Source organism: Zootoca vivipara, chromosome 1 (assembly GCF_965207765.1).
Source record: "Zootoca vivipara chromosome 1, rZooViv2.hap1.1, whole genome shotgun sequence".
In the NCBI taxonomy this organism is placed as follows: Eukaryota; Metazoa; Chordata; class Lepidosauria; order Squamata; family Lacertidae; genus Zootoca; species Zootoca vivipara.
This window is the reverse complement of record NC_142582.1, coordinates 74,112,274-74,124,871: the sequence shown is the minus strand read 5'-3', so window position 1 is coordinate 74,124,871 and position 12,598 is coordinate 74,112,274. Positions and strand designations below refer to the sequence as shown.

At 39.9% G+C, this 12,598-nt stretch overlaps 1 protein-coding gene across 5 annotated transcripts in view; it reads left to right on the top strand.

The window, feature by feature from the left end:
- Positions 1-12,348, top strand: part of LUZP2 (leucine zipper protein 2) — a 303,055-nt gene extending 290,707 nt beyond the window's left edge. For all 5 annotated transcript variants that reach the window (XM_088668177.1, XM_088668179.1, XM_060279101.2 and 2 more), the window contains 2 exons: positions 10,028-10,108; positions 11,911-12,348. In XM_088668177.1, coding sequence (XP_088524303.1) covers positions 10,028-10,108; positions 11,911-12,015 — 186 coding nt within the window. In that variant the 3' untranslated portion in view covers positions 12,016-12,348. The remainder of the gene's footprint in view (positions 1-10,027; positions 10,109-11,910) is intronic.
- The last annotated feature ends 250 nt before the right edge of the window (positions 12,349-12,598 follow it).

Here is a 12,598-nt window from a genome sequence, read left to right as displayed (position 1 = left end):
AATTCAAAAGCATCAATTCTTCGGCGATCAGCCTTCTTCATGGTCCAGCTCTCACTTCCATATATCACTACTGGGAAAACCATAGCTTTAACTATACGGACCTTTGTCGGCAAGGTGATGTCTCTGCTTTTTAAGATGCTGTCTAGGTTTGTCATTGCTTTTCTCCCAAGAAGCAGGCGTCTTTTAATTTCGTGACTGCTGTCACCATCTGCAGTGATCAAGGAGCCCAAGAAAGTAAAATCTCTCACTGCCTCCATTTCTTCCCCTTCTATTTGCCAGGAGGTGATGGGACCAGTGGCCATGATCTTGGTTTTTTTGATGTTGAGCTTCAGACCAGCAATGGTTTTTTTGATGTTGAGCTTCTCACCAGCAAATACAGTACCTACCTCCGTTATCTCACCATTGCTGGTTTCATCAGCTTCCATCTGCTGGAAAGGCAACCTTCTCTACTGATGGAGCCTCCTGATGTGATTTTGAACCTTCATCCTCCAGACTTATCCATCAGTATTGAATACTCCTCACTGCAGAAGTTCATTTTCTTAACATGAGGAAGGCAATGATTGTTGTAATGGTGATACAACTTATGAGAGTTATGAATTGAAATGCCCTTATGACTTGAAATGCTCTGGTTGGTCCCCACCCACCCCCATTTTTAACAGACAGAGAAGATTATCAATAGGACTGGAGTATGTGCACAGTTCCAATGAAAATGTCACCTCACATCCCTAGGAGGCATATTCTGATAGATACCTCTGGAACCTTGTCTTCCAAGGTTACTAGATACTATGGAGAACACTTTTCATTGGAACTATATCAAGGGAGGAAAAATCCCCTCCCATGCATTCCAAGTTTGATTAAAATCCCCTCCGCTACAACAATTATCGTATTGGCCCAAATATAAGTCACACCCGAATATAAGCCCAGGTAACCAGACAAACATGCTGTTATTATGAATTCAATTCATTAAATGATAATACCATTCATGGAAAATAAATTAAAGCAATCACAGTCTAGCATAAATCAATTTGCTGATGCAATATATGCACAGGAATGTGATGCATAACTTTAATCATTGTTAGTACCACCAAGAATCAGAATCAAGCATTTTATAAAACAATTTACTTTGTTTTCAATTGTTTACATTCATCATCCTATGTCAGATTTCCAGCTCTTTGCCCTTGGTCATTTTTTTCTTAAAAGAAAAAAGTGATAACAGTTTTATTTATTTCCACCATACTTCTGCACTAAACAAATCCTTTTAAAAACCATTAATCATTTGATGGCAGAGGACGCTGAGCAATGGACCATACCATGTGTACATATTTCTCAGCAACCATGGCATTTAAGCTTCATAATTCGATCACTCACCTTTGTCTATTTGGCTCAGTAGAGTTTATTGAGAGGAGAAAATTTAATGTTGTAAAAATCTTATTTGGGATTGACCAACTTTTTGGTCTAAACTTCAGTTGTTCCCTGTTTCCCTTAAAAGGTCAATAAGGGTTAAAACACAGGGATGCACTACTTCATCCCAAGAGAGTTAGCAATATGACTAATGAAGGTGCAGGAGTGTGCTCACAAAGTAGATGGCAAAGTGAAGATACTTCTAACTTCTAAGCTTGCTGAATCAACATCCATCTCAGATGTAAGACAGTTAAGACTTTCAAGCCTGTGCCAATTCTATTCAAGAACTTTACAAATCTGAACATATTGGGGGTTAATCTGTTACTTGGGTTGGGTTGGGGGAGGGCAGAAATCAAAGCATATCAACACGAACCTTATGGAACAATTGGAGCACACCGGACTGTTCCTTGCTTTTAAAATGTTCCTCCTTATATCACTTTCATCCTCCAGTCACAACATGCACCACTGAACAATCCTTTAGCACTTTGTGCATGGTGAAGGCATGGTTACATTTGAAAATGAATGAAGACTGATTGTCTGGCTAGTGTTTCTTTTTCACATAGACTGGTCAATGAGCAATTTTTTTGTTGCACATCTCCCATAGGAGGAAGCACGTGTATGAGTAACTTCAAGGTGGCATGAGAAGATTGTAAATAAGCCCTATTCTGGTTTTTCATTTTTCTTTCCAGTTGGAAAAAAATACATCCCCAGCTTCTAAGGAGCCTATGGAATCCTTATAATTTAGACCTGTTCCATTTTCATCGACCATAATAAACAAGTTGCATGAGATCAGTCAGGTCTGCAGTGTGCCGTTTTCTTAAGCAGAGTCTTGCTTCATTGATTTAGCTGAATACCTTTGTAGTCCCATTGTTGCAGTTTGCATATCCACTTGCATAACTTAATAGCCAAGAGACATGCTGAATTTTACTATTTTATTTTTTCCTCCCAAATTCTTTTAATGAAGATGCATACTTGACTGAGCCACTTTCATAATTTATGCTCCCAGCTGTGTACTTCCCTAGCTTTGCTGTATAATTCACTGGCTGAGCTACCTACTGGAACTTGCTGAATTTCTACATACTTTACTGATCAAGCTGCATATTTCATCACTTGAGTTTTCGCATCCAGGTACTTTTTCTGATCAAACAGCATGCTAAACTGATCAAGAAGGAGTAATGTGTTATGGCAGGAGCCATGCCTCTGATTGTCCAGGGTAGTTTAATATCTCACTTCACAATTTCCACACTTCTTTCTCTTTCTAGTGGCTGCATAAAGAGGGTGATCATTGCATCATAAGCATACATACTTCATTTGGGAACGCAGAAATAAATAAACTTATTTTTTTCCTTAACAGTCATTTGGTAGTCATAAACTGTCAACATCATTGCATTTTACCCACCTAACCTTTCCATTTACTGACATTTGATTCAGTAAACAACAACAAAATGTAAGCATTAGTCAAGACAGTGTTGTTCCCCCATATAAAAAAATGCAAGTAGGGGCAAACCTGGCATTTCAATAAAGCACAGCTGATAGAACTTTTACTTGCCTGCCTTCAATCCATGGCATTTACTAACAGGGTTCAGGGAGAAGCAGATGTTACAGAGAGGAACCAGGAAGCAGAGATACATTTAATGAAATAGATCATTTCTCTACCCCCGCCCCTTTCTTCAAAAGGATAAATTCTAATTACAGTATTATGTTGTATTTCATAGATACGAAAGAGAGCTCTACAGTGCGGTCTACACAGAAATGACTTAAAGGATCGTGACATTATAAAGATGCAACACCAATTAGCTCCATTTATAAAGCATCTGTAATCTTGTCTGCTCAGGCTGCCCTTGGCCTTGCAAAGCTCCATGTTACAGATATTTTAAAACTTGATTAATTAAAATCTGAGTTTGGGGGAAGTTACGGTAGCTATCTGTAAAATGGCCAGTTTGATAATATGAATTTGTTAATTTGAGGTCCAATTATTTAGTTCTGGTTATATTTCTGGAAAAGACCCTGATGCTGGGAAAGATGGAGGGCACTAGGAGAAGGGGACGACAGAGGACGAGATGGTTGGACAGTGTTCTCAAAGCTACCAACATGAGTTTGACCAAACTGTGGGAAGCAGTGGAAGACAGGAGGGCCTGGCATGCTCTGGTCCATGGGGTCACAAAGAGTCGGACACGATTAAACGACTAAACAACAACAACAACATTTCTTCCATAAGTGAAACATACATACAGTATAGTGTATAAGCTTCCTGTTACTTCATTGCCAGAATGGCCTTTCGAAAACCAGCATTGCTGAGAGTACAGAGAAAAAGGATTTTGATATTTGATCTCCTGCTGGTCCTCTATCATTTAGAACTCTGATGAATGCTACCTTAATTGCATGTTTTGGTGTTTTATATGGGGTTGGAGGGATAGATGGATGGATAGTATTTAAGAATTCACGGCCAAGAAGAAGTAGATTAGCTGGTTCTTCATTTCAACCAGGGACTTTAATCAAGCCATAAAGGCAGGGGGGGGCAGAGAGAGGGAAATAGAGAGAGGGGAAAAATGGGACTGCTCCTGAACAAAGTCTGTTAATTCTAACTTAGGACTCAGCTATACAGCCACAAATAAAACGTTTTAAGTGTGTTTTAAGTGCAAGATACAATGTGACACTAGATGGCGATGGTGAGACTTATGGAAAATTCAATGTATTTTTAAAAACGCTTTAAAAAAAACATTTTCAGAACGGTTTTTATGAGTTTAAGGCATTCAGAATGGTTTTTATATGTGTGTTGATTCCACCCTGATTTGCATAAGTCCTTTCAACATGATTGGGACAGAATTATTTATTTATCACTTTTCTTTTTCCTTTACAAAACATATACCTTAAAACCAGCATAAAACAAAATGAAGATTAATCTAAAAATGATGAACTCCACTTTCTAACTAGGCTATAAATGGACATTTTGCGTGCAATAAAAATACAAAGGGAGTATATTCAATCTATAGACGTGCAACTATATGGCACAATATGACAAAGAGTATTTGGAAATGTTTTGCCATAAAATATGCATTTTTAATTCTCCCATTTCTCTCAGGGGAGGAGGATCATTATACAGGAGAATGTGGCCTCTGATAGCATAAGCAGCCACTTTTTTTTCTTAAGGTGAACTTTAGGAAAAAACAAAATTGCTGCCTCGATGAAAAAGGAAAGAGCTGTGGCCTTGGTAATATTAGATTTATTTGTGCTGTCACTAATCTATCTCATACTGTAACCCAGAGATATAACTTCTTTTTTAACTCTTGAGGGAAGGAATGACTTGTTTTCAGGTTGCTTGGTTTTTTGTTTTAATTTATCCTAGTTAAATGCCTTAATGTTGCATATACAGTGGTATCTCAGGTTAAGAACTTAATTCGTTTTGGAGGTACGTTCTTAACCTGAAACTGTTCTTAACCTGAGGTACCACTTTAGCTAATGGGGCCTCCCGCTGCTGCCATGCCGCCGCCGCACAATTTCTGTTCTCATCCTGAAGCAAAGTTCTTAACCTGAGGTACTATTTCTGGGTTAGCGGAGTCTGTAACCTGAAGCGTCTGTAACCTGAAGCATCTGTAACCCGAGGTACCACTGTAATGGAGTGTTGTTGCTTCTCCTTCCTGTGCAATATAATTCAGTAACCTGGTTCTTAAAATAACATAATTCCTCCCATTCTCAAGAGCAGCCATTCCAAAGATAATTTCATGTCAGCCATTCCATCTCCACTGAATTGTATCCTCCTTGCTTAATACAATGGCTTCTCGGGTATACAACCTCATCCATCTTAGCTATCCTCTCTGCCCTCACTCCCACATACTTCACTTGTCTGTCACTCCACATAGAGCTAATAAGAACAGCTACATGAAAATATACCGCCCCATTTTCAACATTGACTCTGAAACATTTGTTGAGCAACTTGGACTTGCAGGTAGATAAGGGAAGCAAGGTGATTATCCAGAGATCATGGCCTTAATCTTCCAAGCAGTGTTACAGAATTTCATTTCATACCATGCTATAGAGATTGAAAGTCCACATTGAAATTCTGTGGCAGAAAAAGTGCAAATTCGCCCTATAAATCCAAAAGAGTCCACATAGGCAAGAAGAGTTAAAACGAACTTTTGCAGCTATATTTTCTTCAAGCCTGGATGCCCTTATGAAAGAGACGAAGCCCGATGGAGGATCATTACTTTTACAAAGGGTTATCTTATAAGAGACACAGAGCTATTGCTGTTACTCCATTTTTTCTTTTCTTTATAACATCAAACACATACAGTGCATGGTGTGACATCAGCACCTTTTGGCCTACCCAGCAACCAGAGAGGTTGTTGGGTAGCTGCCCCTCATGCTGTTGTCCAACCACATGCTGTTTGTATTAGACATTACAAGAAGAGAGGCAATGCCGGATTTATGTATAAGCTAAACAAGCTATAGCTTAGGGCCCCACTCTCTTGGGGCCCCCCAAAAAATTTAAAGGAAAAAAACTCCTGGATGTACATTTCGAAAATATAAGATAAAATACAAATAAAATAAAACCTACATACAACAACTGTGTTTTGCATGTTCAGACCCAGAGACACACACACACCCAATCAATTCACGCTTTTAATTTGACTCAAATTTTAATTTGGTTTTTGGCAGAATTTAGGCCACAACTTTATTGATTACAATCAAGTGAGTGGTTGCATAGGATCTGGTTTGACTAGCTCCCTGCACTCTTGCAGGCAGCGCTGACCCAGGGCACCAACATAGGTCAGCCAAGAGTGAACACCTGGATAGACGGAAAGCTGGGAACAGACTATGTCTGCCACCAAGATGTCCCCCTGGACTCAGGCACAGACACAACCCCCTCTCAGGGGTTGACCAAACCATTTGAGTCCCTGGATTCCTTTAACGGAATACCCTTCACATAGGGATGGCGAGAGCATTCTCCCATCCTTATCACCTGAACCAGTGCCTATCCGCAACCTTACAAGTTGTGATTTTGCTACGTAGCAGGCGAAACCCAAATGGGAACATCCAATCAGCCAAGTGGGGGAAATTCCTGCCCTAGTTGAATATCTTGTCCCCTTTTATCATTTGATTTCAAGAGTTTTGGAACTTATATCCATGAAGTATCAGACCAGATGTTCTCTAAGATGGATAGATCTTGTTAATGGGTGAGAGTCAGATGGATGTCTGAGAATGGAAGGATGAGCCAAAACAACAGGAATTATTATACATGCGCAGCGTCAGCAGTGGTGGCTGTGGCAGCCTAACTTGGATGAGATCAAGACCTGCTTCATAAACCTTATATCTAATCTAAGAAGAAAAATGCTTATCCATATGTGAAAGGATACATTGCCCATGGCACAGTTGACTGCACACAAGACTGTTAGTCACTCCATTTTGGATGGAACTATCACTCCTTCACAAACCGTGCAACTCTGGGTTGGCAATATATTTTGGTTTTGTCTCTGCCGGTTGACACTGATGGGGTTATTGTTATTGTTAATAAGTAAAAGCAGCTGGTGTGTCTGACAGGTTGTCAATATTCCGGGCACTCATAGCAAGAGAGAGGAGGAGGAAGAAGACATGGTGGTTTGAGAATTGTGGTATGTTCAGCATAGTATCCTGTCTCCACAGTAACTAGCTCGAAAGGGGCCAAGATGAGAAATCATGCTGAGAGTGGGAGGGATCCTGTTCTTCGCTTCTAACATTTTATGTAAAACTATATGGGTTTTTTATTACATCCACAAAAAATCTGTTTCCTTCATTGCAACATGTTTCAGTATTTACTTAATTGTTCCATATTTTGTAAAACACATGAACTATAATCCCTATGAAAGATCCCTGATCTAATTCAGTATAAGACAAAAAGACTGCTATCCAAAGGAGTTGAGCACCTGCATGCAAGAAATGCAGGTGTGTAATTTGGGTTGTTTGCTTCTGTACACATTGTGACTCAACTTCTGAGTACACACACATAGGATTCTGCTGCAAATAGACTGATGGGCTGTTTGGTGCTTCAGTCTTGAATGCTGTCTTCTGTAAGAAGATGGGCTGTTGAAGTTCACAATGAGGAACTTTGGAAAACTGAAACTTTGTTTTCTCTTGAACACCCCATGTGGACTTCTGTGCAGATTACTCAAGCTACAGTTACAAAAAATATAAAAATAGTATGGGAGGCAAGACTGCAGTTTCCTTGTTCTTTTGCTTGTGTGGTGGCCAACAGCAGTCTAACTGGATGGCAGACAGTTGGGTTAAATCTATGGGTCACATGCTGCCAAATCTTAGTGGGTCAAAGCAGTAGTTCATCTGGTTCAGCATTCTGTTTCTCACAGTGGCCAATATAAAGAAAGAGCTTTCTCCTGTTGTTGCTCCCAACAACTAATACTTGAACTCCAAACTTAAGAGTCTCTGTAAAGTCACTATTTGTTGTTGTTGTTTAGTTGTTTAGTCATGTCTGACTCTTCGTGACCCCATGGACCAGAGCACACCAGGCACTCCTGTCTTCCACTGCCTCCGCCATTAACTCATTAACAATCACAGTGCCTGGAGACAGAGTGTCAGGTCATGTATCCACAGCAGTGACCAGAGGAAGAATGACTGCTGGGAAAAGTGCAAGAAAAAAAATGCCATGGCGCACCTGTAGCAGTAAAACTGGATGCCTCCCTCTGCCCCAGTTGCAATAAAACATGTCTGTCCCTTATCAGTCTCTACAGACACAGCAGGTGCTATAAATGTCCAGTAGTTTGACTTTAACCCCGAATGCACAATCTTCCATTGTCTCCCAAGATAGACGGGTGCCAACATGAGTTTTAACTCATCCTCCATGGTTTTCTCTAAATGCAATGAAAGTAAATGGCCATTGTTTCATGTGACACTGATTTTGCAACCCAAGGAGCAATTCCCAACTTATTATAAACAGTATAATATTATTTGTTGTTGTTGTTTAGTCGTTTAGTCGTGTCCGACTCTTCGTGACCCCATGGACCATAGCACACCAGGCACTCCTGTCTTCCACTGCCTCCCACAGTTTGGTCAAACTCATGTTCATAGCTTCGAGAACACTGTCCAACCATCTCATCCTCTGTTGTCCCCTTCTCTTAGTGCCCTCAATCTTTCCCAACATCAGGGTCTCTTCTCTTCTCATGAGGTGGCCAAAGTATTGGAGCCTCAGCTTCACGATCTGTCCTTCCAGTGAGCACTCAGGGCTGATTTCCTTCAGAATGGATAGATTTGATCTTCTTGCAGTCCATGGGACTCTCAAGAGTCTCCTCCAGCACCATAATTCAAAAGCATCAATTCTTCGGCGATCAGCCTTCTTCATGGCCCAGCTCTTACTTCCATACGTCACTACTGGGAAAACCATAGCTTTAACTATACGGACCTTTGTAGGCAAGGTGATGTCTCTGCTTTTTAAGATGCTGTCTAGGTTTGTCATTGCTTTTCTTCCAAGAAGCAGGTGTCTTTTAATTTCGTGACTGCTGTCACCATCTGCAGTGATCAAGGAGCCCAAGAAAGTAAAATCTCTCACTGCCTCCATTTCTCCCCCTTCTGTTTGCCAGGAGGTGACAGGACCAGTGGCCATGATCTTGGGTTTTTTGATGTTGAGCTTCAGACCATATTTTGCACTTTCCTCTTTCACCCTCATTAAAAGGTTCTTTAAAAGGTTCTTTTAAAGGTTATAATATTATAAACAGCACTATTTCAGGGCCTGCTCTCACACTCACCACTCCCCTCTCTTATTTCCTGTTCCTCCTCCAAACTCCCCTCTCTCCCACTATTGCCACTAATATAGTTATGATCTAAGTGGGGAGTATTTAGAACATTTATATTAAGAATGCAGGAAGTATTTTTAGCGTAAAATTGTCCTCTTGCATGAAATGTTACATATGTTTGAAAATATCACAAAAATTGATGATACTAGGTGACTCAGATGTCACTGCTTATTTATAACAACTTCTTGATATTTTGATACACCTCAGGAACACATTCTAAATATCTTGGGGAAAGTCTGGTTCAAATTCAAATGATTTCCCATAGAAAGATAGAACATGAAACTGTACATGTGAAATAGTCAGCCACCCTGCATCTCTAATACGGTTGAAGTTCCACGCTGCGGTTAATTGCCAATTAACAGTTTTTATCTCAGCAAGAGAAACAAGAATGTACTTTTATTAAATAACACGAAGAAATGTGTGTGGATAATTTTTTAATTTTTTTGCAAAGAAAATAATTAAATTCCCTGTTCCTCTCTGAGAGTTTTCCTGTTTATTTGCCACAGATAATTTCCATTATTTTAATTATGACATAATGATTATGCTATGAATTAGGACTCCTTTACAGGAAATAATGGGTTTGCGTGTTTTCATATCTGTTCTGTAATATTTGAAGGGGGAATTCTTATTTGCATACTTGTTGAAAATGTGCTCCAGAGCACCACCCAGCTGCACCTTTCCAAGATACATTTCCAACTCTTTGCATTCAAATCTTCAAATGCTACAAAAGATATGGGATTGATGTGCTCAGAAACTCTTGGACCATATTTCCAGTTGTGTACTACTAGACTGAGATTCAAATTATGATTGATTGGTTTGAATCAAGATGCCATTGTTTCCCTTTTCAGGTTGGCAAGACTTGCTTAGGAAACCAGAACAATTCAACCTCTCTCCAGCTAAAGGTGGCAGAAACAGACCCAGATATGCAGGTGCTAATCTTGTTGTCTCTATAAATACTGAGCAAATTATAAAATGTGAAGATTTGTTTTCTTCAGTTGTTTTCATTTCTGAAACATCTGCATTCTGAGAGATGTCTGAGTGCAGTGATTAATGAAAGCATTCCAGGGACGATCATTTGACAGTTTTCATAGACGGCACCACACTTCAAAACAGATGTCCTTATGACCCGAAGAATGGCATTAGTGTGTTGGTGTGGATGTGGCGCATGAGGAACATGTTTCCATCTGTGATGAGAGTGCCCACTTGTAAAGGATTTCTGGTCTAATGTATATCAGGAGGTTTTTGACTAGCATAGAAATTACTATACAAATGACCTCACTGCTTTCATTATTAAATATACAGGCTGGTCATAATAAAGGATTATGTTCTAAGGAACTTAAAAGAAAGCTGTTAGCAGCAGTCAGAATATCTATACCACAAACGTGGGAGACTTTACAGGGCAGATATTTATATGTTTTATATCTTGGAAATCTTTTATATTTCCCTCAACTTCAACTAACCATCAGGACACTTTGGTGCTATCAATGTAGGCTATATGGATTTCTTAAAAATTTTTTACCAATGTCTTCTGACCTTGCTGATGTAAAAATTAAGAGGATGGATGTATTTTCTTGGAAAGCATAAGGTTTGCTGTAGCAAAGCTGTTCCCTTCCAATGAGCACTGATATTGAGAATTACTCCTTCTGTTTACAAGCTATTTATTCCACAAGATTTACATACTACTTGATTGTAATAAAACCTCAAAGCTTACCTTAAAAAAAAAGTTTTTTGCTGGTTGAAGTTACACCTGAAGCTACAGGCTGACGTCTTCCTAAACACCCTTTCCTCACTCTGTGTTTGTTCTTCCTTCCCCCTTCATTTCTCCCACCCCCTTACTTGTGTGGCGAGGTGCCGGGCCCTTCAGTTCCCTTAGATAATAAACACACGGACACAAATATTTAGGTTAATGAGAGGCAAAAGGTGTTCGCCCGTTGGCCGTGCCACCATTTAAACAGCAAGCGGCCATGCCCCCTAGCCGTCCCGATTGGTCAGCTGGGTTGTGTGACATGACCAGGAGTCCCTATGATGCGGGTGGCATCCCTCCGCCGACAGCTGGGACACTGGGAAGTCCCAGATCCTGTCCCACAGCACTGCCCCCCGGGGCAGGGGAGTGGACCTGCCCCACATCTGACATCTTGTATGGTGGGTGCACATGGGTTCCTAAATTAGGAACTTGGGGAGGGAATGCCAATGAGCAAGATTTCTCTCCTCTTCTTCTGGTTTGGCGTGAAAGAGAAAAATCCCCCTTGCTGGTGCTGAGGCTCTGAAAGCCTTGCAAGGCAAGTGAATTGCTACCTGCCTTTTAAGGGAGCCTGGGTCTCATCAAAGGAAATTTGACCACTCTCCTTTGGGGTAGGGAAATATCACTCATTTATTTTATTGCATTTACTTATAAAAAGAAATATTTATATACTGCTGTATCATAAAAAATATACCATGGTTACCACAATATAAAAACATAAAACCAAACAATAACATCCTAAAAAGTTAAGAAACATGTTGAAAGCAAAAAAAAACAAAAAAAACAAAAAAAACCCACCCCACAATAGACCATTGTGTGTGTGTGGGGGGTGTACTCTTAATTGCCTGCACAGGGCTGGCAGAATAGGAATATTTTCAGCAGGTGTTTAAAAGAAGGTGCCGAAGGTTGGAGATTCCTTGCAACATTGTGCTCCAAGTCCCATTTGTAGTATTTTAACACTGATTGTGTTTTTTCTCCATCTGTTAACAGAAGTCACACAGTCCTCCATGGATGAAACCAGAAATTAAAAAATCAACAGAGAGAAAAGAAAACAACCCTGAAGCATTGGCTAAAATCAAGGGAAAGACTCTGTAAACATCACCCAGCTCTCTTTAAAACGTTCTTCATTTGCTATCGTCTTCATCTTTTTAGTCCAGAGGCATGAAAATGTACCAGGTTTCTAAAGCATGCAATTTTTTCACTATTTTATGGATGTTTGTAAATTAGTCTAGACTAGATTTCTGAAATAGATTGATTAGTATCTTTCAGCAATAATCCAAGAGAAATGGATGTTTGGGGGGGGGGAAATGCTTTGTAATACAGTCCAGTTTTTTGAAATATTATTCTGCCCTGATCTGTAACTTGCTTATTATAAATCACTCTGTTTTGTAAAGAAATGCTATTAAGAATTTTTATTTTATTAACCAATCCTGTTTCATAAGTATCATTATTGCGTATCGAGGTTGACAAGTAACTCTGCAAACACATGCACACATCCAATCCGCTAAGATGGTTTTGGCAAGGTGTCTGAAACTCAGTAGCGATGGTGCTTGTTTAACTTCTTGAGGGAGAAAGTTCCCTAGAGTTGGGCAAACCACACTGAAACCGTGACTCCTTGCTGCTTCAGGCCCATAGGGAACCACTGTGCTCCTCCTGATCGACTTGGAGTGAACAGGAT